This window comes from Meleagris gallopavo, chromosome 14 (assembly GCF_905368555.1).
Source record: "Meleagris gallopavo chromosome 14, MGAL_WU_HG_1.1, whole genome shotgun sequence".
NCBI classification, from domain to species: Eukaryota; Metazoa; Chordata; class Aves; order Galliformes; family Phasianidae; genus Meleagris; species Meleagris gallopavo.
Window position 1 is genome coordinate 7427652 of NC_139417.1, and position 27767 is coordinate 7455418.

The 27767-nt window shown below is 36.0% G+C and overlaps 1 protein-coding gene across 10 annotated transcripts in view; it reads left to right on the forward strand.

Annotated features, from left to right (window-relative positions):
• Window positions 1–27767, forward strand: part of CACNA2D3 (calcium voltage-gated channel auxiliary subunit alpha2delta 3) — a 396960-nt gene that overhangs the window by 279909 nt on the left and 89284 nt on the right. For all 10 annotated transcript variants that reach the window (XR_014886317.1, XR_014886318.1, XR_014886319.1 and 7 more), the window contains 4 exons: window positions 6657–6728; window positions 7518–7598; window positions 11470–11544; window positions 23873–23956. Coding sequence is in view for 7 of the 10 variants with exons in the window: in XM_085235720.1 (XP_085091846.1) it covers window positions 6657–6728; window positions 7518–7598; window positions 11470–11544; window positions 23873–23956 (312 nt within the window). In the remaining 3 variants the exon portion in view is untranslated. The remainder of the gene's footprint in view (window positions 1–6656; window positions 6729–7517; window positions 7599–11469; window positions 11545–23872; window positions 23957–27767) is intronic.

Genomic DNA, 27767 nt, shown 5'->3' on the forward strand with positions numbered 1-27767 from the left:
AACATAGAAAAAAAATTTAATGGTTCTCTCATGAATAGAATCGTATTTCCTCCATATAGAAATGTTTTGATGATGTTTGTTGCCCAAAAGTTCCTGACAGCTTTCTTCTCTCTTTCTGTGTTATCCCTTAACTTCTGTAAGTAGTGCTTTGCCCTCCTTTTATCTTGATGCTATCATCTTACAGCCATTTGGAAACATCATTTATCATTCCCTGCATCATTTACCTTCCTATACTTTGAAGTGTTGAATTGACTGTCACTGGGAATAGAAAATAAAACATTTGCAAAGCTGCTGATTCACTGAAGTGCATGGCTAGTAATTTTAGCATTTTTGTAAATTTATAGAAACTAAATTGAATCTAATGAGATATAAAATAATAACGTAGTAAACATTTTGACCCTGATTTATTATTCCTTTGTTTCTGTTTCCAGATGAGGTGCTATTATCTTTCAATTTTATAATGTATATAAGGTTGAGTGACCCATTCAGAAACCTGCTTTAAGATTTCTGCGTACATGTTAAACAGGATCTTAAATTTAGTCTCCAAGTGTTTTCCTCACACTCCTTAGCAAGTGACTTGATATTTAATAGCACTGAGTAAACAATTTGCCAATCTTAACTGAGTAAGCATTTTAAACTGATGGTTTTTGGTGTTTCACTTTTGTGTGGCTAAACATAGACGTATCCCTGTAACTTTTAACACTCACACAGTTTCCTATATAGTCCCGGGCCACAATTTATATCTAAGCTAAAATAATCGCTATTCTTCATTCCAGTAATCTATATAAAACAATTAAATGGTCGAATTCCAATTTTCTGATGCCACCAGCCTGTCTCATGACTGCTCAGAACACAGAAGTCTGAGGGGAAGACGACACCAGGTGAAACAAGGCTAATCCTGAGTGGAGAAAGGAAGGAGAGGGATGAACTGGGAATGTGATAGAGTTATTCGAGGTACTGAAATAAAAACAAATCCTCAGCATGAAACTCATATTTCAAGTACATCCCTGTGGAACTACTGCCTGCTATGGATAAATTTTCAAAACTGTAGCAGCCAGTTTCAGCTCTGATGCCTTGTCACAGAGGTATCAGTGTTCCCATGCCAAAAATTTTCACCCTATTTTCAGTCCTTTTGAATGTAGCAATGTTCTTTTCCACTTTTCAGCTTTTGCACAGGGCATATGGCTGTGTAGGCCAACAGACCTTCACTCTGACCTATTTCTTTGCCCTTTTCCCTTAAGTCCTATTTCCTTTCAGGTCCACAGACCAATGCTTCATAGGTCAGCATAGCTACACAACTCTTCTCAAATACTTGCTCAAATGCCTCTGTTCAGCCTCCTAAGCTTGCTTCTTATCTCATTTTTTAATTCTGAATTTTAACTCCAAATTTAAAATCTGCCCTGTAAATAGGACAGCCTGTGGACTTTTTCTGCTATTCCAGCACTGTAAGTCAGCTGAGTTTTGTGGAAATCATAGCTGCTACTGTGGCAAGAGATGTCCTGTTCAGAAAAACTGCTCTACTGTTGTTGCAGTCTAGTGTTAATGCAGAAACAAGGACTATTTTAAGGAAAAAAAAAAAAATCACAAGAAAAATTCTCATTTATGGATCTAGATATTGTATAAATCAGGAAATGTAGGCTGGAAAGAATTAGCGTTATGAAAGTTCACTTCTGAACTGAACAGGCCTGCTAGGATTTTATAATGTAAATCATAGACATAATAAATTTTGTAAAAGTAGATTTTTTGAAGTTTCAGATCAAGTATTTTCTTGGATAATTGTCTTTTTAATACAGTGTCAAATTCTAGAAACTCTGGTATGCTCTGTGATTATCTAAAATACAAAATCTAAACTCCAAAAGATACCAAGCAATTACAAGTTTACAAAATCAGAATTTGTTTCCTTTCTGTGGCTAATCATATTTCAAAGATTAGCAACAAAATACAGAATTCCCCCTTCAAAGTAATTAGAAAATTAATTTATATATTGTTTATTTGGCATCTTTCATTTAGCAGTAACAATTAGAGAATACTTTTATTTAACAGGATCTTAAAACGTCACTTAAGAGCCAGCTAAAGTGAAACAGTGCTGCATATTTTCTTTGAAGGATCTGAAATAATATCTAAAAAAGGATACGGGCTCTGGTACTTGTTCTTCTGTCTCAGGAGACAGTGACTGCTTCCTCACTAGCAGAGCCTGGCTTTGTTATAATCACTGCACAATATATAAATACAAAATAACAGTAATAGATATTAGATGTTAGTAGTAATAGAACACTAGTAACATTGTCTTTGAAAATCTGGCCATCTTGCTGTAACTTCTCTTGCCTGTACACTAAATAGGAGATGTTGATTAGCGCACTCATTAGCTGCAGGTCTCAATCAAAATGCAACAGTCAGAAAATGGCAAGAGGAAAGAGAACTGAACGTTAAGTGACTTCTTTTGTTCTCTAAACGACCACTCTGTTTTATGGGGCAGCCTATTTCTCCATATTTCTTTTCTCCATGCTCGCAAATTATGGAAAAACCTTCTTGAAGAAAATGTCTGTGGAAATCCTGTGTGATAAGGTAAACCTGGGGGTTTGTTTCGTAAGATGTAAGGCCCGTGTAAACATACTAAATTGGTCTTTGGAAAAGTAGAAACTCCTTCCTATTCAGTGGGAAATAAATATCTAACAGATTAAGGGGCAAGTATACTTCAGTGCCATGCTGCACATAGAGTTTTGCATTAAGCATGAAGATGACTCCACACTTCAAGAGTTATTAAATAACCACTTGAAGGCAATCAAGATGTAGTAACTGATATGCTGCTAAGTAACAGCTGGGGTTTGATGTCAGCCAGAACCTGGGTGCATTAATGAATGTGATGTCCCAGGTAAAGAATAACTAAGCCACTTACTACGCATTGAAGAAACAGAAAAAAACTTGATTTATTAATAATATGAAGTGTAAAAAAAAATACTAAACATTGGAAAAAAAACAGAACAGTAGTAGAGGAGAATTAAAAAAAAAAAAAAAGGATTCTCAATGTGCTGGAAGAAGTCAGAGTTATTAGTGGCTCTGCATATTAATTTAGATGAGGTTCTAGCATTTGGGTCGAAATTTATCCTTATTTGTGAACAAAATGAATCCACCAGCAGCATCTTGTTTCAGCAGACACCATATAAATAATAAACACAGTATTGTGCAAATATACATTTGTCATACCCTACCTGCTTCCTGTGAACATTACCATCCTCTAGAATCTGTCGAGGTTGGTAAAGATGAACCATGTAAGCTTAGAACATATTTTCCAATTCTCAGAAGGATGAAATATGCCAAATTAAGCATGTCTTCATAGAAGTAGCAGTGACTGTTGGTGGTAGTTTGTTCTAAGAAATTGGGTAAGGTAAAGCCTAGTTAGAAATTGAGATTACAAGTGTGTTGCTTCAGGTTTCAGTCATTCCCTAGGGTTCTCTACTATATGTAACTCTTAACCACCCAGCTGATGAAACTATTACAATATATCCAATGAATATTGTTCTGTGTATTTGCCCACAACACTAAAAATCCCTGTTCTTGTGTGTAAATGAGTTGTTACCTGTTTAGAAGTAGGCACATTGTGCTTATGAGTTAAAAAAAACATACCTTAAGAGGTTTCCTGTAAGAAATATTTGGTTACAGTATTTTCTTTTGCATGTCCCTATATGATTGTTTTCAGAGACTATGACTTTGCCCAGTAGATACGTTTGGAAATGAAAAGGATTATCTACATATTGGTATGGGGAGAAAAGTAGTAAATAAGTAACTGAAGAGTGTATTACTCTTACTAATTATTGCACAATAATATGAAATTCTGAAATAAGAACAGCCACTCAAAAATTTTATGATTATAAATTGTTATTCTGAATTTGTGATATCTAATATTTTTCTTTAAATATTAATTTCTAATTATTTGCTGATGATGCAAAAAAGTAAAAAATAATAATAATCCTAGTAAGTCACATAATATTAGTAATACATGATTGTTACTAATATAAGCAATTTGGGAGGTTTTAGCAGTGACTAGAATGTTTCTGTTTATTTGTTTCCCAGAATTACTAAGTTTTTTGAACATTTGCATAAGCTGTCACAGAGTTCTGTTGTATGTAAGAAATTGTCAGACTTAAAAAGAAGAATGCAGAATTCCTAGATCATGGCTTCCTTTGCAGTGTATTCACTGACGCGAGCTTTAATTGTCTTAACAATAATACCCAGTGGCTACCATTCTACTATTTCAAAGTCAAAATATCATTGCCCAGGGAATAAAGTGGTCCTCCCCTGGAGGTAACTCCTCACAATCTAACAGAAGTGAATATTGCAGCATAAGTTGGTAACTCGATGAAACATTCCAAACACAAGTCATCAATCATCCAGTTATTTTCTGACTCCCCTTACAGAATCAGCCAACAACCTGCCCATCTACCAAAAAAAGAAAAAAAAAAGTCAAAAACCTATTAAAAAATAAAATTGCACTTCCACGAAAAACGATTGCATTAGCAATTGTAGATACTTGCAGATATCACAATTACAGGGCAGTAATTATCGGCATGCTTCCATAGTTACTTTTGAGAGTTCACGATCAGTTCTCAGAATTTCCCAGGAACTCCATACTATTCTTTTTCCCCCATTTAAAGAATTTCAAACACCCTAAAACTTTACTGACAAGTCCCTTGGCTGGCATCCTATCTGATAAATTGTTTCTAGTAATCCCTTGAGAGTAAGTAGGCTCACTGTAAAATAATTCCATAATGATACTTGAGAAATTCATAATGTCAGAGATGAACAACCCTGGGCAATCATATAAAATCACTAAACGCTCCAAGATGTCACCCCATAATCAGCAGAACGCTTTTTCAGTTCCTGGTGTACATGTGTTCAGGACTATTGAACATCAATACCACAGCAGGCTCCTCTCCATACAAATCATGTCAGTGTGCTTAACTGTACTACTGTAGCCAAAGAGGGTACATTCCTGGGCTAGTTCAGCTGCTTTTAGCACAACCCCTGGACTCAGTGTTTTGTTGGGTTGGTATTTCTTTTGTTTGTTTCTTAGTAATTTACTATTGTTTAATAGATCAAGGATTGTATCAGGACTGGAAATTAAGTATTTATTAAAAAGGAAAACAAAACAAATAATAGAACATGATTGTGAGCTGGTTCCACCTCATGCCCCTGGTGATTCCTTATCAGATGTAAACCTTGATCCTAAAACTCATTTGTGTTTGTCTGATGTCTTCAAACATTCTTCCTCACCATAAGATAGTGCCATGCTTCAGTTGGGAAAACTGAAGTCCTCCTGAAACAGATGGGGAGCTGCAAGCCATGTAACATTCTAGATTTTCCTTGTCTAATTTATTAATGTGAAACATGATTCATAAAATATTGTTGTAACAATATATGGGCTTTGCGTTCTGAAAATTTAGAGCTAATAGCTATTTCATTGTTGAAAAAAAAAAAGAAGAAAGTATTGTTAGGAAAAAAATTGCACAAATTCTCAAAAATAAAATGGTTTTAAAATACTGCCTGAGTTCAGAAAGTATGATACTGATGGAGCAGCAGTAGGAGACTATCACTGTTGCAATTGGTATGACTCTCACCTCCAAATTTTTTCAGTAAGATTGTCTCTCCTGGTGAATTTGGCTAAACACAGATACAATTTAGCAGAACTTAATTGTCCTTAGAAATGATAAATCACAGTAAAGTGGTGATTAAAACTGGATATGTCATACTTTTAAAAGTAGGATAAGCTTTTTAAACTTTGGAAGACATTTATGTCTTCCAAAATTATAGGGGCAGAAAGTGTTTAACAGTAACTCTCAACTTCCTCCTTGCATTATCTTTCATATGTAGATGATGGAGATTCACAAACACACATAGCAGTGCTTGTTGCTTGAGCACTACAGCTAACACTTACCTTATGGCAGAGATACAGTGAGAGATATAGCCAGAGAGCACGAAGAGACAATAGTCTGAGCAAAGCCACTCTCCTGTGGTCAATGATAAGCATGTTTCTCTTGAATGGAACCAAGGTCAGGAGATCTGTTTTCTTACTAAATTGAAGAAATATGTTGCAACCTGAAGTGTAGCATCAGCTAATGCTTCATGCCACCACTTAGTCCAGCAAACTGAAACCGGATGGAGCAAAGATGCTCTTGGGATCCTTACTGGCTGTCATCCTTTCTGCTGCAGTGCTAGCTGATGAGATCTCAATCTGAACCAGAAACGAAGTGCATGCAACTCATGACCTCTTGTTCCTAGCTGGGAGAAAACAACCCAAGGCAATCTTGGCATAGCTGACACTGGGAAAGATGTGGAACAGAGCTCCAGCTGCTTTGCTACTGCACATGCTGCTTCCACAATCCACATTCCAGCCCCTTCGTGTCTCTCACGGGAAATTGCAATAGGAATGAAGAAGAGACATCTTTCCTGCCAGTCCAGATGGTGGGGTGGGCAGAGCTGCTATAGTTGAAATGGAGCAGGGTGGGGCTGGGCTGGACTAACTGCAATTCTAAACTGATAAGCATCATTTAGATAAATTGCCTTCTCTCACTTTAACGAAGAAAACGTAATTGAAAAATGCAGTCATGCCTGTAATTATTCCTTGGTTCTTAGAGATAATATTTCTTTTTTAAATATAGCTTGCTGACGATCAGGGATTGGTGTTGATGACAACTGTTGCCATGCCGGTATTTAGTAAGCAAAATGAGACTGTAAGTACTCAGACTGTTTCTACTGTGTGATCATAGGGTGGCTGCTGGGAAGTTGCTTTTAGGAGCCTAACAATGTTTTAGCCTGCTCTGTAAATTTTTATTCTTTTATTCTTATTTAGTCTACAGTTATTAACCCTGTGTTGACATAAAAATGTGAACAAATAATCCCAAATATCTATACTGTAGACACCATAATAAAATAATAAAACCCTACATCTAAGAGAAAAACTCAGGCAACAGCATTCTCTTTCTTTTATGTTATCTTCTTACAGCAGATAATCCATATATTTTTCTTCTTTGTACTGGTAGGCTTCTATTGTGTAGATCCAGAATTTAATTACTTGTATATATCTCATATATATGTATATGTCTACTTTTGTTAATTTAAGACTTTATTAAAGAAAATTATGCATACTTTTTATGCTTAGTCCTTCTCTTTTGCTTACTGAATAGCAGGATAAATTTTGAATGAAGGGAGTAACACATTTCAGTTATATTTTTTTCATTTGGAAACTATTTCACATGGAGAAAATTTTCTGTAGACGGACTCAACGACTACTGAAAGTTTGAATACCTTTTCTATCTGAATTGCAGATATAGTAGAAGGGAGAACCATTATTGACTAAATGACTGCTTGATTGGATTAACAGTACCAGCCTCTGCTTTCCCTACCTTTTAAATGATCTCTCTGATATCTATTCACTTCTCTAGAGTAGCTACAATGTTTAATTACTGGTGAGAACGTTCATTACCTTTGTGTTTCTCAGTACGTCTTATTGTTCTTTTCAGAGATCAAAAGGGATTCTCCTGGGAGTAGTTGGCACAGACGTCCCAGTTAAAGAACTTCTAAAAGCTATTCCAAAATACAAGGTAATTCACAAATGTTGATATGTCGTATATGTGATATAATATTATTTATACTGTATATTATTTATTATATATTATAATATTATATATTATTTATTCTCAGTATATGTGATATAATATTATTTATTTTACATTTATTTATGGAAAATGAAAACTAGAGGGCAATTCTATGTTTATACTGACTTAGCTCCATTATGTCACCCATTTTCCTCAGGAGTTTTACCTCTGTATAGCCAATTTTTCCTGCTAGAATTAATGTATGGCTTCATCTTTGATTTTCTGCACGTCTCAGTATGCTCTAGAAGGTCATCTTTAATAAAATAAATGAGGCCATTCAACCACCCAATATAAGCAGAACACTGCACAAAATAACAAGAAATTAGTGCAGAATATTTGAATAATTTTGTATTAAGAGCACGCAAAAATCTTGCCTTTAGGATTCCCGCCCATGTATCTTTCCTGTACCAAATTGAAGCGGTGCATTTCAGCGAATGCCCAACCAGACCACTGGTTCTTTCCCTTCTACCCAGTCTTCATAAAATATTTTCCCTCTATGTAGCTTTTCAAAGTCAGCAAAAATTCTACATTAAATATTTTTTAAAACAAAATTTGCAGAACATGCAGCAGTTATTTAAACAACAACAACAAAGTAAAACTAAAAAAAGTAAAACTAGGAAAGGAAAAAAAATAAGTAAAAGTTTCAAGTCCATTCTAATTTTAATGCACTGGCAATTAGCAAATGAATTTGTAGATCAACATGCTACATTTGGGTGGTTTAAATTAAATGAGAATTTGATTTAAAAAAAATACATAAAATAATGAAAATTATATTGATATGGTGTATGGCAATAATTTCTTGCAACTTGCATCCGACTGGGATAGACATTATGAAAATACAGAACAGAAAGGCTGTCCTAACTGGAAAGAAATTTGCAGTGTGAGAAGAGGCAGCAGAAGACACCTTGGAAGCAGGACTTAGTGAAGAAAGACATTCCAGGTCAGGATAAATAATAGTACGGTCTCAATACAGGAACCACTGAAGTTAATTAACCAAAATTTAGATTATACCATTTGTGTATGCAGAATCACTAGAAGGTGGCAGAGAAAAGGACTGCATGTGCTAAATCTGGAGCTATGAAAATCTTTGTTGTCACCTTCCCATAAGCTAAGAGTAGAACAAGTTTCATTTGCAATGAAAAGGATGAACAGTGTTATAGTAACTGAAGGTATGACTGATGAAAGCCTGGCTGTTCTTGGCTATACAATAATGGCCAAATCATAGAGCTATTATTCAGAAGGCTTCTGTAAGATTTGGACATATTCTGAATACACAAAGTATAGAGTGTGGGCCCTGAATGACAGGTACTGCAGCAGATTTATTCAAAATGATTCAGAAAAGGAGAAGATAGGCAAGGAGATTAAAATTTCTGGTTTATTCATAAGGTATAATATTTTTAAAGACTCAGTTTTCTGAGGAAGTAATATACAATCCTGTTTTTGAATACAAGACTATTTGAAAGTACATTTTATACTGCAGGATGTAATGCAAGAGAAGATTATTACAAGAGGCATCAATATCATGCAATACAATTACGTTAGTGAAACCATTTGAGTTATAACTTCCAGTCTCACATACCATAAACATTTCTGAACAGTAAAAAGACCATGCAATTGCAAGAGCATAATCGCCCCTGGGACCCATTCCTGGAGAGGCAGTATGTGAAATAAAATTCACACAGGGATATAAAATGATTGGTTGGAAATAGAATTCTGCTGACCTGGAATTCTCTCAGCTTGGATGAGATGGGTTTTATGCCGAGGAAGATGAATAATAACAATGAGCTATTTTCAGCAGTCATTTTCCAGACTAAACTTCCCCAGATGTCAGTGGGAGTTTGTTCTTAATAAGGTAGGGTTGGATTTACTTTTCATGTGCCATTTTACTGTTACAAAATTTTTTCGTTTCTCAATCAGTTTGTCATTTAGAGAGTTCAAGCTTAAAAGTGGCAACACAGCTGTAAGCAATACTCTCTCTCAAACCAACGCATTTTATGTGCAAAGTATACAGTCTCATGTATTGCACAACACGCAACAAATACTACCCTTGCTGTGCTGGTATACTTCAAATTGGCAAATGCTTTTTATGCTGTGAAGTGTACCACCCACATTTGTTTTGTTACCTGACATCCATTGCTTGGACATCATTCTGCAGTTATCAACACAGGCAGTTATACTCAAGATCTGATATTTAGCCAACAGCTAGTTCACTTGTCATACTATAATAGGTAAAATATGTCCGCTGTTATTATTTTGGTTCTCCTTCCTTTATGAAGAGATGCCAAGAACATATCACCTTCCATTACTTTCACAGAAGTTTATTGCTTTAGGAAAACTGCTAATTTATGAAACAATCTTCTCTATAGGAGATACAGTTGACCATATACAATCACTCGCAGACAGATATGGTATAAATCTACCTGGCGTGTTTTCTCTATGACCTTGCCATAATGTAATACCCCGTTATATATTCCCAGAAAATTACAGAAGCCTGTAGAGTTGCTGTCTTATTTATCTCTTAGAAATGATTCTAGCTTGTCAACCTTTCTCACATTGCTTCGTGCCAGACAAAGTCCCGAGGACCCACTTCAGCAAAGCATTTAAGAATGGACTAAAGTTTGAGGAAATAAAAAAAAAAAAAGCTTGAATTGAATTTAAACATCTTGGTAAAGCATATTGCTGAATAAGAACAGTTTTCTCTTTGCTCAACCAGATTGTTCATAGGGAACAAGGGAAATATTATGTTTTCAAAAGTTTGTTTGTTAGCAGGGAGAAACATGGAACAAACACCAAAGCAAAATACTTCTGGGTTGTGGGTTTTCCTTTGTTTTGTTTTGATACCTTAACAAATCAAGATGCTTACATAAAGAGATGGCTATTGAAACTGAATCACATTCACATTGAGCAGTTTCACAGCTCTATGGAATGTCATATTATTTGGCTTCACAATTGGAAAGCACTGAGTGAGGATGCATAGCAAGCATGCTCTCAGCATGGCGGAAGGCAGTTACACATTGAAGCTGCAGAAAGATACTATATTAGCATCACAGTTATGCTAAGAAGGGATGTTTGAATGACCATGTGAATGATTTGCAGGTATGTTTGGGCACTCAGCAGGTGCAGTCAGCTGTGTAAGGGACGTATTGTTAAAAGAGTAGTAGCATTATTTAAATAAGTTCAGTGTTAAATTTGATTATGTATCCCGTTAGGCTTCATAAAGCATTTCATTGCTCATGTATGATGTCCCATAATTCCACTTGGTACAAACATGTAAATTAGATGAATTTCTTATAGGTCCGTGTCTCCCAATGAATCTGAATTAACAGAGAGCTAAATGTAAATATCATCTATGGCAGGTCACTGCTTGATCAGTGTAACTGTACTTCCAGTATCATTGATTTAAGTGCTTCTTTTACAACATCACTTGAACAAGCGAAGCAACCCAAACCTAGCTGCTCCGGGGAATGTGTGAAGGTGTCAGCATACCTTTGATTTGATACAGGTTGTATGGGATGTACTATGTATGCGTATATATCTAATTCACTCCAAGGTACATAGAAGTGAGTGTCCTAGATAACAAAATATGTCTGTGACATTTTAAAGTTGTGATATATGCTGAATTCATCACAATGGCAGGTTCTCATTTGCAAAAATGTCAGGGATCAAAGCTCTGCATATATTATAGTGAAATACTGTGTGGGTGACTGTTGTGAATACCATCTTTAAGCCCTGGATAACTGAATGTTTGCCTGCTTTTTGTTTAAGAATTTACTGTAGGCCATGCTAATTAGTATTTCTTTCTCATTTACTCTTACAGTTAGGTATTCATGGATATGCTTTTGCAATTACAAACAATGGATATATTTTGACTCATCCAGAACTTAGGCCTTTGGTAAGAATACTATTTACCAATTTATTTTATCTGGTTATATACATTACACTTGTTTATCTTTTAATGTGAAGAAGATATTCATTTTTTTTAAAGAAGCATCAGATGATGTACTTTATAATGCTTTATAGCACTTTAAAATGCTTGATAAATTTACCTCTGGAAACAAAAATTAGCATAGAAAACATCACGGAAAATAAATATACTAGTTTCTGTAAGGGATGCAGGTCTCCATTGCTGCAAAATGGCAAAGCCAAAAATTGCTGTAATTACGTTCATTTTATATTGAAATGGAATGCCAGAGTGCTCTATTGCTGTGTAATAACCCTTATTTGCCATGCCAAAGTGTTAAAGCTAATTTAATATGTGTACAAAAATTTCAACAAAGCATACTTTTAAGCAAAATAAGAGCACTAGGGATATTCATACTAAAAGAGAACTAACAGCAAATTCTGCCTTTAGTTTCCCTTATTATTGTCTTTGCATTAATCACGATAAGAAAAATAGAAGTGCCTGTTACGCAAATGTTTATAAGCCTAACACCCATGAGAACTGGTACAGGCACAGTCTTGGTTGCATCATTGTTTAGTACAGCACGTGCAAGTGTTCCATCACTATCAACTCTTAGTAAAGCACTGGTATTAATGATTCCACTGCTATGTACACGTGGATGCCATATGTGTCATTATTATTTTTCCTCAATCAAGAATATCGCTCATGGTTCTGGTAGAATTTCTCACAGACATGGAAAGGAAGACAGTATGTGCTTAGAATATGTCAAATTACTGACCAATAAGCAACATAATTCTCGTAAATGACTGCCGCAAATTAACCCACTGTCAGATCCCAGTCAGCTAAAATAGCATGCTTCAGTGACTATTTTTTGCTGAAATATTTTTTTACCTTCGTGTTCCCTACAGATGATTTCCAGCGAAGATGAATTTTTATCCTATTGCTCTACGGGGATCAGGGCCTCTGCCATCCAAATATATAATGGCTAGGGAATAAAAAACTTCCAGCCTCAGTAGAAGCAGTTTACTCTTAAGGAAGATAGCAAGCTCTGAATCAATCCCTAAGCATTTCCTCTCTTAATGCATTTTGTCTCTACAAGACCGTGCGTACATCTCAAGTATATATTAAAAGAATCTTCTGAATCCAATTACCAGCAGTGTCCAGCATGAGATTGCTCCTGAGGAAGATGCAGGAACTGAGTAAGAGGATGTAGGAAAGTCTCACAGTAGTTAGCATAACTCTTTAGCTTCAGATAGGCTTCTGCTCGGAAACATTTGGTTCTCATTTTTAAACATTAAGACCTGTTAGAGTGGATACTTCTGTTATCCATACTAACATACTCATTTTTGCAGTCAGCGTAACTTCTCATAGTAATGATTTTTCCATATTGTAACTGTTTTATGCAGAGGTTTTATTTTTAATTCCGGTTTTAAATTTCATTAGAAGTAGTTTTCACGAACATGGAAAGCAGAAGCTCCTAATTTATCTTCTCTTTTCCATTTCTTACTTTGTGTAATGATTTGTAATGGATATCTCATTGAAACATCTCACCATAATAAACATCGAGTATTTTAAGTATTGCTGTAATATTTTTCTGTACTTGCTTTTCTACACAGCGTTGATGTATTCTCTATCTTTCTGACCTCTTCTTTGTCCTTTCTTTCATGTTCTTTGCTTTCTTGACTGCTGAGCTCTATTTGGTAACCATAGCTGAGCAGAAGCAGCAATAGAGGCTGCACTGACCTCCTTAGAGCACCTGGATTAGATACAGAAATTTTTAGTGCACCTTCAGGTTTCTTCTGCTGCATCTTCACTGCTTTTTACCTTACCCATGGTGGCTATTAGTATAATTTTACTTTTAGCTCACATACAGCTGTATCAAGTACATAAGCTAAGAATTGCTTAAAAGAGCCAAAGTTAAGAGCACATGAACTAGATGAGATGTGACTGCACTAACATTCTCTATGTATTGCTAACATTCTTGTTACTTGAATAGTTTTTAACCTAATGATGCTAATTGTCCTCAATTAGTGATTAAAATGATGAAATAGATGCTGTTTTGCTATTGCATAAGCTTTTCATACGAACCTTTCTCTCTGTGTGAAATACTATTGCACAGAGAAGTTGTCTTCAAAGTTTTGGAGCTGTTGCAAAGGAAAATGTGATAGGATTGGTTTTACTTCATGATTGGTCACCACTACACTCACAATTTGTTTTTCTTATCTCTGCATGCATTAAAAGTATATGTAGGGTTTTTGGCTGGTTGGTTGGTTTTTGTTGCTGGATTTTTCCTAATTCTAAAGTAGATACAAAGGCATTGGGTTTTTTTGATTGGTTGGGTTTTTTGTTTGTTTTGTTTTTATAACATTCCCCAGTGTTCATAGTATTAAAATCATGACCTTGTCTTTATTTCTAAAAATGTAAAGGCTTTTTGAAACCTTCAGGCACGACAGGTACACCTAGCAGCCTATATTTGCAAATCTCTAGGTATATGTATTTGAAATTTCCCTATTTACATTACAAGAATTAGACAACATGCAATTGCTGTATTGTGCCTTTTTCTTCTGGCAAATTACTTCAAGGATTGTTCCGAAAATAATAGTATATATTCTTTATAGAATAGAGATTTTAATATACAGTAATAAAATCCAGGAACAGTGGATAGTTTCAATTATACTGACAAAGACTGCTGTCTGATTTCCTTATTTCTGTTGTGGTGGCATGTTTTTATGAGGCAGAAGTTGCTTTTCTGTTACTATCCCTAGTCCCAGCATACATCTTGAAGGCACTTATTTCATTACCTTATACAAGAGTCTCTTTTTTCAAAATCAGAACATTGGGCAGTTGCCCATAAGCTGTCAACTTTAGGGAAGTCATTCTGATATATATTCATGGTCTGTTCATTTTATTTTTTGGAAGACTCATTTTTACCTCTGGGTTCTGTCAGTAGTGTATAATGGGAGTGGTTTTTTTTACTTCAGTGGAGTTTTTGAGAGTGAAGTGATTGCTGGCCTGAGCCCTTAGATTAATATTTCAGGACAAATCCTGATACCATTGTAACACTGGCAAAACACTCCGTGAATGTTGTGACAATAAGTATGTGAAAATAGGCAAATAAAAATAGAACTGGATAGCTGACAAAAGTGTTATCCCGAAATACAAGGGCTGCTCTGAAAGTAATGCCTCCTATTTTATGATGTTGGCTCACTATGTCAGAGGTGGATGTTGGTGGGATGGCAGTAGAGGTTGAACCTTCCCACCAACATTCCATTATGTTTTGTTGCCATGTGACAGATGGCAGCATAGGGGGCAGTCTGACAAAACGGCATCTGATGTGGAAGTGCATAGGAAGCAAAGGTGTGTCACTGAATTCTTCCATACAGGAAAAAAAGCATCCATTGATCATTCATCGATGCTTGCTGAAAATTTAAGGAGACCGAAGAGTGGATGTGAGCACAGTGAGGCAGTGGGTGGTGCATCTCAGCAGTGGTAATTGTGACAGTGGGTCATCTTTGCTGGCGCAAATCTTTTTGATAACAGCATGCAGGCTCTTGTTTCATGCTGGTGAAAATGCATAGCTTATGGTGGTGACCATGTTGAAAAATAGTGTTTTGTAGCTGAGAATAGTGAGAAATAGCGTTATTGTGTTCTTTGTATCTGGTGTAGTTTCCATGGAATTAAATAGGAGGACCCGTGTACATAAAATCATTTTGGATAGGTTGGAGTTTATGTTCAAGTATGTAGATTACTGACTTCATTCAAGCTGGCTTACATGCTGATATATTTTCCTATGATGATATAAAGCTAGAACATTGCTAGACTGCTGAGCTGCTAACCCCACTGGCTGTATCTGTTAGTTCTGAAGCTGACATGCTGCTTCTTAAGAAATTCTCTTATGGGGCACTGAGCAGACGAACAAGATAGGAGACACTGGGGAAGACTGTTTCCTGTTGGACAAGATTTTCATCTTAGTCTAACCACTATATTTAATCTTTAAGCTAGCTACATTTCTTTGCTGATTATTCTGCTGAGTTTGTTTTAACATGTTTTTCTTGGCCATTTCCTCTCCTATTTCTCCTGTTTCTTCTGCTGTTTTTTTTTGTTTGTTTGTTTGTTTGTTTTTTTGGTGTGCGTGTGTGTGTATTTATTACTTTTTTTTTTAATAAAATTGGCTTTCAGATAGGAATGCATAGATGTGGTCAGATGATGGGACTAATTGCATTTTGGAGGCTGAGGTGGAAAGTACTTTCCAAACGTAACGTACTTGTAAAGGTTGGTGACAGTTGTAGTCTTCCAAGTCAGTACTGGATGAAAGTTTTCATGAGCAGCTATTGCCATGGGAAAACGGAAAAGGATTTTCAGTTGCAGTCTTATCTCAAAGCCATTACTAGAGAGATGAGTCTTGACAAACAACTTATTAGATTAGAATCACAGAATGGCTTAGGCTAGATGTTAGCTTCCTAAATTTCCTCTCCTTTACTTTAAGGCCATTTCCCCTCATCCTATCACTATGAGGCAGTGTAAAAATTCAGTCCCCACCCTGCTTATAAGCTCCCTTCAAGTACTGAAAGGCTGCAGTGAAGACACTCAGGACCCTTCTCCAACCTAAACAAGCCCAACTTCCTCAGCCTTTCTGCATAGGAGAGGTGCTCCAGTCCTTTGATCATTTTTATGGCCCTCCTCTAGAACCATTCCAACTGCTCCTTGTCTTGTGTTGGGGGCACTAGGCCTGGGCACAGTACTTTTTTCAACCAATTCCTTATACACCAAATATACAGATTTGAAGGGTGCCCTCTCTTAGAGATAAGGATGTTATATGGGACCATGATAAAGGCTTTGCACAAGTCCAGGAAGGCGACATCACTAACCCTTCCTTTTGTCCAATGATGTCATCGCTGCATCATAGAAGGCTGTTCCAAACACCTCTTTCCTGTGCTGGGAGCCTAATAGCTAGGGTCATGATAACTAGGGAATAAGGTATCCATGGAAATCCCTTAAAAAACAAGCAAACAAAAGAAAAAAAAAAACAACCTTGTGAGGTCTTTTTTGTTCTACGATTGAGCACACTTTACCCTTATGCTTCATTTGCACAGAAACATGGTTTCTTGCGGCTTTTTCTGCCCTTGTCTTCCCTAACACCGCTCAACCTGCGCTACCCCGCCCTCCCAACGGCTCCCGACGACCTTCCGAGCCGCCTCTCCACCGCGCTGCCCGCGGCCTCCCCGTGCCGCCATCCCTGCCCTCCCGCGGGGCTGCCCCGCTGCGCTGCCGGGCAGCGGCCATGAGGTGGCGCCCCAGCACCGCCCGGCGGGGCGGCTTGAGAGACTTCGGGCTGCGGCTTGAGGACGGGAAAGCGCTGAAAACTGTCCTTATCCCCGTGCTGCTCTATCTCAAAGCTCTTTCTTATTACTGTCATTTTTAATTTTGTTTTTAATTGCAGAACAGTTGAGTAAGTTTAGTTTTTACTTTTTAACGTTACTTTTCATTTCGTGTTTAGTTTCAAAACTGACAAGTCCTTTTTTTCTTCTTCTCCTTCATTTGCCCTCTTTTTCGTGGTAATTCTAGAAACTGTAGCTGAAGGTCATGTTTTTTCAAAAACAAACGCCAATAATGCCATATCAAAATGCTTCCAGAATGCTGTATTTAATTACAAGTCATTATTTTCTACAGAGTGTAGTGGTGGTGGTGGGGAAAGGTGTTCTTAATTATTTTCCAGGAGATAATTCTTTAAATCTTATGATACAAATTGAAATTTTCTATGAAACTTAAAATGATGAATTTTTCTCAAGGAAAGAAAAGAATTTGTTGGGAGTTGTGAGTGAATTTCTCAGGTTCTGAAGACAGTGACTTGGTTAGGAAAGGTCCCTGCACATGCTTTAAATGTGCACGAGGAGTCTTTTTTTTCAGTAACAGTTATGCCAGCTTTCATTGCCTATTTTTTTGTTATTCTGCTCACACTTGTAGCAGTTAAGATGCAAAATTTATCATGTTACAGATTGTCAATGAATTGAGTGCACTGAAGGCAAAGGAAGGATAACAAACAGATGCTGCAGACTTTTTCATATACTTAAAAACAACTGCTGTGTTACTTCTGGCTGATTGGTCCTTACAGAGCTGTCACTGCAGTTTGTTAAACGGAGGTGCTGGAGGAAAACTGCCGTCTGATGAAGGCGTGGTGGGGTTACAGGGAAGTTAAAGAATGCCACTGAATGAGCAGTGCCTGCCGTAGTCACAGAGGGACACCTTTGTGAATCTGATCTCGTTACAAGGGCTTTTACTTTTGCTCCATCATCGTAATATTTGTGTGGTTTCAACGAAGAATAGCAGGACTGCTGGTAGCTTTTGTGAAGTCTGCAGCTTTAGTGATTCGGAGCTGGCAGTAGGAGTTGTATTTCTGTTCAGGGAATAAAGAGGAATTTCATTTTCAGTAATTATCAGGTTCATTTAAGGTAGAATGCTCAGAGTTCCCAGCCAAGAAGCTCAGGTTCCTGACTAAAGAAAATGCACATTTAAAGAAATATATCTGTTACAGAATCAAATCGCTTATTTTATTCGCATTCTACCATTATTTTTATAAAAGTAAAATGAGGACTGTTTTACCAATTACATGAGTCGATTATGGTATCCCTTTCCCTAATCCAATAACATCAGTGATGACTGAGGATTTTATAGTGTTTCTGAATTGAAATTAAAGCTTTCTGTCCCCCCACGGAAACTGAGGCAGATATTCCTAATGAGTAAAAACTCTGGAAGACAAGTAGTGACAATTCTCGAATGGCTGTATGTGAATGCACTTTTTATCACTGTAAACCAATTGACAAATTGTTTTCTTTAAAATGATGCACATCTTTATTTGCTTCTGATTAATATTAATTGGGAACATTGCAAGTAGAACTCAAAGCCCTGGAATATATTGTAATACCTTCGATGGAATACATTGGCGGTTTAGCTGCCTGAATAATTTGCCATTTAAAACTTGTTGACTATCATGATATATTGCATTTAGCTGAAGGACTTGGGTGTATTTAAAGATCGCTAGACCAATATTAAGTCTTTTGTAGCTGTAAATTCTGGGAAAATTTGTTTCTCCTAATATAGAAAAACAGAGAAACGCGAGTCTCAGGGGAAACATTAATGCCCCACTTAAGCAGTGTTAGCCTTTCATAAGCAGCAAATCTCATTTCTCTCTGGGGAGTCCCGCCTGGAACGTAAGATAACCTACACTTACCCTTGCTTTATTCAGCGACTCCATAAAACTCTACAGCTGTAGCTGACAGCAGAATATTTAAATGATTTGAACAGTGTAAATGCCTCACGTTCATTTAAATAACTGAAGAATTCAATCACTTGAATGCCAATGATTATTCCTATTGGAGTTTACATTTTAAAAACGACAGCCCATCTGAATCCCTGTGAGAGCATTAAATTGCTGTCTAATTAGAAGTGCAAAATTACATATATTTAAAAGATAATTAAAGGTTTGACGGCTGTTGAATAACTGGTTGTACATATAAATGAATCACTGAAAATTTGTTAGCAATATGTGAAGCTTTCTTTTATTCTTTGCTTTGAGCTTTGAAGTTAGGTATAACTGAGCTCACGGGTTAAAGTCTGGTAGTATTAAGATAAAGGCAGATGTTTTTAATTATTTCTACTCAAACCCCAAATAATTATAAGCAGCTGCCTATTTTACATAATCCTGAATGATAAGGTCCTGAGAATGCAAATAAAATCCTAAATAGAGAGGTTGTTTTGTTTTTTTCAGCTTAGTAAATTACATACATGATGCATTGCTAGTCAACTGCAATCCACCTGAAAATGCGAGCTCAGCCAATGTATTCTTTGTTCAGTCTGTAGATGTGTGACTTAGAGCTATTTTCTGTTCCCTTGCTTTTTACCTCCTGCTATGTATTTCCATATGTTGTTTCATCGATTCAACCATTTCTGCAGTATCTGTAATGCAAACACATATGTTATAGTTGTAAATAGAGAAATACAAATACATGTGGCACAAGATTTTTATTTTTATTTTGCTAGAAGGTTCTTCTGTGTATGTGGTATGTTTGATTGCTCCTGCTTTTTCTCTTCCTGGAAAATTCAAATTGTGTTGTTCTCTTTACCCCAATGAATGATATGGCTCCTGTTGTCGGCTTTTCTGTGCAGTGTTGCTGGAAATTTTATAGCGTGGCAGTTGTTTTTTTTTTTTTTTTTCACTACTATCTGGCATGAAAAACGAGTCCAAAATAACTGTTTTTCACTGCCAACCATAGCCTAGAAACTTCAGGATTAATGACTTAAATAATAGGCTTATCATGAAAGTCTCCCTTTGGAAAGAGAAGTTCTTTTCCTAAGGAAATCATAATGTTACTTAAAATTATATATTTTAAAAGGACCTTTGTACAGCAAGCAACTTTGTTTCTGACTTGATACCCATGAGTGTTCTACAAATTTAAGCTTTTGGTTGTCATATTAGATACTTTCTCGCTATCATATTTTCTCCCAGATGATTCTACAAACGGGGCTAGGCAAGTTCACTGAAGTTTAGTGATGCTTTCAAGGCAATGTGAAGTTACCCTGATGCTATCAGAGCAACTCTCATACCTCCCAGTTATCCAGATGGAGCACTTCTGAGAAACTGCAATCACCTTAGACCCAAGGCTTGCAGCTGTTAAGATGTAGCTTGCTCCTTCTGTGATCAGATGGCTATACTTTGACTTAATAAACACGGGGCTGTATTTAGTGCAGATGGTTTGGGACTGCTTGTGTTTAAAAAAAAAAAAAAAATCAAAGAGCTTAAGAATGGCAAACGTAAATGGTTGTATGGGAGGTGGTGAAAAAATGTGATTCAGTCCTTAAACTGTACACGTCGCACATTGTTTGAATGACCCAGTGCTATAACAGTTTGGCCAAGCCTCAAATAAAAGATAGTCAGTAAGATAAAGCTCATTCTGATTACCGAATAAAATCATTTCCCCTGTTCTTCCCACAAACAAAAGGCTATTGGAGCTAGCACTGAATTCTGAGCAGACTAAAAGATTCTTTATTCACAGTCCAGGTATTTCACTGGCTATCATATTTTTCCAGGTTTTAACTACTCTATAATATCACCACACAATTTATACTGGCCCAAGTAGATTAACATCACACAGTCTAAATCTAGCTCTTTTCCTTATGCACTTAAATCAGTGCAATTTGGTAGAGCTCCTAGTTTCTATCTTTCCCAATGGGTTCCTTACTAATTTGTTTCAGAGCTTTATAGTAATCTTGCGAATGGGATTGGCTTCAGTCTTCAATCAGTATTTTATACTTCACCCAGGAGTCTCAGACAGAGATAAAAGTGAAGCTAGATTCAGTACACTACCAAAGAAAATGGCATAGATGAATGTCATTCTTAAAAGCTGGTGAATTGCTTCTATGCCCATGAATAACTTTTACTGAGAAATTAGTTTAGCAGTAAAAGTAGAATGAAACTAGAGAAGAATGAATTGTAGTTGCATGAAATACTTGACATTTGATCTCCTTGCATTTATGTTTTAGGTCATAGTTACATATGAATAAGTAAATTTACTGTAAGGAGTAATCTTCACCAAAAAAAAATAGACGTGTAAGTAAAGATACCCACATATAGAAATAACTGCTATTTTTGTTATCAGAACAAAATCCTATCCTTGCTGGAAACTGAATTTTTATTTTCTCTGCCGTTCTTTCCCGAGCTATATCATAAACATATTCTTCACATATTGAACTCCTGTGTAGGAATTAACACTAGTCCCCTAAAGTGTAATAACAGATTGAGAAGTTAGACTTCTTAGTACTTTATTACTTCCTGTCCTAAATATGGTTTAAGATCTGCACTTTCAGTTTATTCAAGTGTGTATGGAGTCTTCTGCTTGCTTAAGCACTGGGATTTTGGCTTGCTTTCTACTCATCTGAATTTTTAACACATGGATACTTCCATTTCTGGCTTTGCTGCAGAACTTTGAATGTTTTATGCAGCAGTTCATTTGGTTGCTTTTGGATTTTGTTTTTGCTTTTTGCATCCACAATATGGAATCTATATAATTGAAATAAATAAAGCCCCCATAATCAATATGATACAAACAATTTATTATATTCTCGAAGCCCACTTCTGCTGTCAGACACACAAGATCAACTCCTATTGTCATAAGTAAGGACTTGCACATGTGTCTGAGAATGCAGTATAGCCCAGAAGCCCTTCAACATCTGTGAGTAAGGATGTAATTAAACATTGGACACAGTACAGGAGTTGTTTCACATTTGTTCTACTCAAATGATCCCAGTTAATTTCTATGTAACACTTTTCAGCTCTCAGTATTTTGGATCTCTACTCCCACAATTCCTGTGCTGGTGTAAATAAATAAGACCAGAGCTTTGCTTGGTTAATTGATGCGGCCACAGAGAATAGGCATAGTTAGTCCTTGTAACGATTAAAGATAATATTGATATAGCTGCAGCCACAATTAGAGGTTTGCAAAGAATAGAAAGTTAACAAAATGAAGTCCTGCTCATGAAGCAGATGTTATCCTCTCCTTTTTATCCTTCTGATAATTAACTATAGGGGCTTCCAAGTTTTGTACTTCTGTATTTGTGTATAGTTGTATAAGCTATCAGAGCGTAGTTGTGGAGCAAGAATTAATTGCAGCCTTGAGATACTTGAATTCACAATCTGGCTTATGGATATGGACTGAAATGGGAAAATCTTTATATCTCTGAATATCCCATCTGTTGAATAGCATCAGCCCAGAAGAGGACACCCTGCTTGTTCTGAGAATGCAAACTTCTAGCAAAGGGGCAGTAAAAATGCATTAAATTATTCTTTTGTTACATTCATATGAACTGTCAGAAGTCAGTTTGAGAGTTGCACCGACAGAGTAGCTAGGATGTTTTTATGAATGAGTTTTTTTTTATGAGAATGAGAATTGACTCAGGATTTTATCCCACATAGATTCCCAAAAGACTGATTCTGCAAAAATAACTGTTTCCAAGTTCTTTTGAGGGAAATAATTTTGTACTAGCAGAAATATTACTGTTCTTCCAATATCTCGAAACCAGTGGTTACAATTCAGCAGCTTTGTCATGCTTGTTTTTAAATACTGCTACCCTACAAAACCAATGGTGAGATTCACGTGAGAATAATTTGGAAAGGAAAGTTTCAGGATGGGAGTAACCTTTGAAATGCTCAGAGACCAGGTTTTCTCCATGGCCTCTCTGTGATGTGCAGATGAGGACTGCAGGTTTCTGCTGCAATGACCCCAGTGATAAACAATACTGAGCACTTAGAGCTTTGATTGGTGGTATGGTGGTCCTGTCCTGAGGGAGGAGAATCAGACACATATTGTCCCTTACTGATGCAATCTCTATCCTATCATTCTGTTTCTGAGGAGTTGCAGAATTGGAGTAATTCTCACAGTTCTCAGCATCTCTCATCATAACTCATGGGAAGACTTCTGGTGGTCCTCCCCCTTATTTGCATAATAAAAGATAAATGGACGTTATTTCATATTGCACAGATCTGCTCCCATTTTTAAACATTTCAAATAGATTATTGTATTTTTTCTTAACTGTTCACAGACTTTTCTAAATACTTTTCTTCTTCCACTGATCAGGCTTTTTGTAACACTAGTGGGCTCTCTCATTTGAATGTTCAGCAGAGGGCAGAATTTCCTATATTATAAATTCCCCAGTGTCAAATCAATTTGTCACTAGAATGTTTATTTAAAATGTGAGATTTACAGGGTAACAGTGACTAGTGATAAAAAAAAAACCAACTATAAATTATTAGTATATTACTTTTTTCCCATGAAGTTGTAGATTAAATGTAGTATCAGCAAATGTTAACACCACACTTCCCAAGACTTGCATCTTATCTTGTTTAAAGAGAAACGTGTAAACATTTTCTTGATAAGATTATAGCAAATATAACTTCCTGTACAGCTGAGATTGTTAGTTTGAGACACTTAACATAAACTATACGAGGAAGGTCTCCTGTAAGGTTCCATATGAGAAGAAAAGGTACAACTGCTGAGTTTGACTTCTCTGTGTGTCCTTCAAGAACAGTTTCATATCATGGCAACAGTTCATGCAAATAATCATGTATGAAGTATATTTTCAGTGCACAGAGTATATTTTTCCAGCAGTGTTGTTCATTATCTATCAATTAAGCTGTCCACTCTGTTAGTCAAAGCATTTCCAAACAAAATCAGCATACATCCAAGTTAAAAAAAAATAATAAAAAACACTTCTGTTACAAAATTTTTGTACAGGATGTGCTAAACATTTCGTTCTTTTTTTATGCCAGTATGAAGAAGGGAAGAAACGAAGAAAGCCCAACTACAGTAGTGTGGATCTTTCTGAGGTTGAGTGGGAAGACAGAGATGATGTGGTAAGCGATGTGTTTTAAAACCGTATCAGAAAGACTGTACCTGGAAATTGTTCAAGTAGTTATCAGCCACTTGACTGCTCTCAGAAAGGGAAAAACAGTAGTCCACTTTGCCTGGTTCAGAATTTCATAACTTTTTTTTTTTTTTTTTTTAAATATATATTGATTCTCACTTATATGTAAATGCACGTGAACCACTAACATAGACTCCTTGTATGTTTGGTAAAACTCGTCACCCAACTTGCATGCTCCACGCATCCTGTTGTATATTTTTAGAGAAAGAGAATATCTCTCTCGGGCCCTTCCAGACAACTGCTGAAGCTCAGAAATGAAGGAAGGTGCCTAACTTCTCTTTAGGAGATTCTGCTTTCCTTAATGAAATAATGAGAACTTTTTTCCTTAATGTACGAAATCCATATGAATAAGCAAATTGGATTCTCTGTTCAGAACAGAGTCGTAAAAGATTCTCTCAAAACTCCTAATTTCAGGCATATAAGTAGCTGCAGAACCATTCATTCCTTGTCTATCAGCTGTTATGCACACAATTCGTTCTGGTAAACTCATTTTTCAGCACTCCATCTACTCTGTGATTCACTCTTATTCTTTCTTATCTTAAAGACTTACCTTTTTCTGCAATACTGTATCAAAAACTTTCCTTACGTCCACGGCTTAACCTTTGCCTGGTCTTTCTGTTATTTCCTCAATAAGTCTGATCTGTTAGGCATGATTTGGTTTGTGTGAATCCGTGCTGACTGTCCTTAATTAAATCATAACTTTCCAGGTGTTCCCCTTTCTGTCCTGTAATTTAGGGTTGTTTTTTTTTTTTCCCCCCCATCAGTTCTCCACTACCAAAGTCAAGACTGCATGTCTGTGTTTTTCATAGATGTTTCTCTCTCCCCACCCTCTTTGTGAATAGTGAAACAGTTCATTTATGTTTTTAGCAATGACTGTTTCATCAGGTGATAGATTGCTCCCATCCTTTCCTAGGAGGCCATCTTACTCCTTACTTAAACTTGTGCACTGGGGTGTTTTTTGTATAGTTTTGCGTGGTGTTCTGTGCATACATTACTTAAGACTTCCTCATTAGATGTTCACGTTCTGTACCAGCCTTCTGTAATCTTGGCAATCAGGCTGACTTCATACCTTACCTTTTATCTTTGACAGCATATTACTCAATCAGTTCCTCTGCAAATGACCTTTTTAAAGTTTCTTCTCTCCTTTCAAATGTTATTGCAGTAGTTAAGTACGGCTTTTAAACCTTCATGAATTTGTTTTTCTTCTTGTTTCTCTTTGTTTTTGTTACTTTTTACCTCTTCCAATAATTTATCTGTTTAATTTCTACAGTTTTAATCATTCATTATTTATGATCTCTTAGAAATTCAGTGGTTTGGTTAAAGTAATATTGAAGCATTTATCAGACATTGAAAATTACGTTTTATTTATAACTGTGATTTGTTCTGAATGCACATGAAAGCAAGAAGTCCGGATTCAGCTCTCTCTGTTTTCCTCAAAACCCCCAAGCTCTGCGAGATTTTTTGAAAATTTTTAACAGAAGTTGAATTTTTCAAATCTGGAAACCTAAGGAAAGTTAAATTTCACATTCTGATGAAAGATACATACATAAAATTTATCTTTCCCTTTAACGTAAAAAAGTTAAAAAGTGATTTTTAATTTTGACATAGAAACAAACAACATGTCCTAATATTTCATCCTTTGAATGAGAAAAATATTTATCTACACTGGAAGTAAACTAAATCGAGCATTGCATTTGTAGAAAGGACCCGCTCCAGTGTACAGTAATTAATTGTTTAAAAAAAAAAAGGAAAAAAAAATGATAAATCATAATTTAAATCATTCTTGAGAAATATTTAATACATAATACAAAACAACCAGATATCGTAGCATTGGACAACAGTCGTTTTGTAAAAGCATGCCCATTTACTGTTTGATGGTCAGTGGCAAGGTGTTTTCTGTAAAAACAACGTGTTGAGTATAGTAGAAAAAAATCGTAGCATTCTTCAGGTTTTCCTATTATTTTAGCAATGCCACACACAAGTGGACACTTGATGTAATTATCTAAACAGGAAAAAAACCGCAAGTCATATTTTTACAGTTATTTTTAAAAGCAAGCCTGGTATTATTACACGTGTTTTGTGTTTATGAAATAATATACAAGTCAGTCATTTATACCACCTTTCTAAGGTCATTGGAGAGGCTTACTGTCTGAAACACTAATAGCAGAATAAATGAGAAAGAGGAATGAAATAAAAGAATATCAGAGCTACAGACAGAGTCTTTAATGACATTAGATCTAGAGAAAGACTTTGTTCTGTTTTTTTTCCAAGCTTTAGTAGTAAAGCGTTGTTTGTTCCACCATAGAGGGAAAGAATTCATGTATTCATAGAGCTGCCTTTAGCAACATAGAAAACTATTGGTATATTTGTCTCCCATTAAAAACTTATGTGGAGGCTGATTAGGTTGCTTACTTTTTACTACATTAATTCAGTGGTTGCATAATTTTCCAAGTATATAGAATGATCTCACACTATAGCAGTGAAACTTGATTGTTAGCAATTGATTGGAAGACATTTAGTTGAAAGAGTAGTAATACTTATCTATAAAGAGGTGAATGAATAGGTTTTCTCCAGAAATTCAATAAGGAAAAAGTGGCAGAAGTACGTTTAGAAATTTTTTTGCTATGAAATAGAGTTGGTGCAGGTATATATTCATCTGTTAATTTTTCAGCTTGAAGTATCTGCCATCTTGCTTTTACTTCATTTTATAATATACTGTGATTTCTAGCTGAATGAAGATTTATTTTTGTTGTTCTGGAGGCTATTTTTGTTTGTTTTTTTTTTTGTTGTTGTTGTTTTGTTGTTGTTTTGTTTTGTTTGCTTGTTTTTAATAAAACACTATGAATGACTCTTTGGGGCTCAAAGCCTATTGAGCAATTACTTATTTTATGCACTTGAGAAGGAAGATGGGACTGCAGAAGAGCTGGGAAACCGGATTACAAAGCCAAGAAATGTAATCACAAGCAAAAAGACAAAGGAAAGTCAAACTCTAAGTTCCACATGCAGATTTGATCTTAAACACTACTGAGAGTTGGAGGCCCTTTTCATAAATCTGTGACTTGCCTGAGGCTTGTGAGAGGAATGGATCTCAGACAACTGCAGGGACCAGTAGGAAAAAATGAAAACCATGTTAAAGATAAATGGAACTGTTCTGTAAATGTTAGAAAGTAGATGGTTAATTAAGACCAGCTCTCCAAGTACAAAACCACAAAAGTTAAAATGGGAAAATATTTCCAGAATTGCCTATTATGTATTGTTAAAAAAACTGCAGTAAAATATATGCTTTATTTTATACATGCCCCCAGCTAAAATTATCCTTTTACACTCACTGTCAGAAGAGTAAGCCTGTTAATTCAAATGTAGATACTCCAGAATTAAAAAGCGGCAAAGTTTGCAGTTTTAGATAGGTCAGCCATACACAACTTCATCATGAAAATAAAACCAGATATTTCACTGGCAATTTTGGGCGTTCTCTTTTCACTCTGTACTATCTCAAAAAGTCTGCAGAGTGCACTGACATGACTATCTTCACAAATTTTGATTAAAATCTGTCTGAATTGCCCAATCTGGCAATGAATGGCACGAAGTACAGGAAAACAAGAAATATTTATTTTGCAAGAACTCTACGTCCATAATTGTGTTCAGTCAGATAAGCAATAGAAGAGAGATAAAAAAGCTTGTTTTGTTGATGTTATTCTGCAGTTTCAATACCTCTAACAAGGCGGTGGGAATTTACTAGC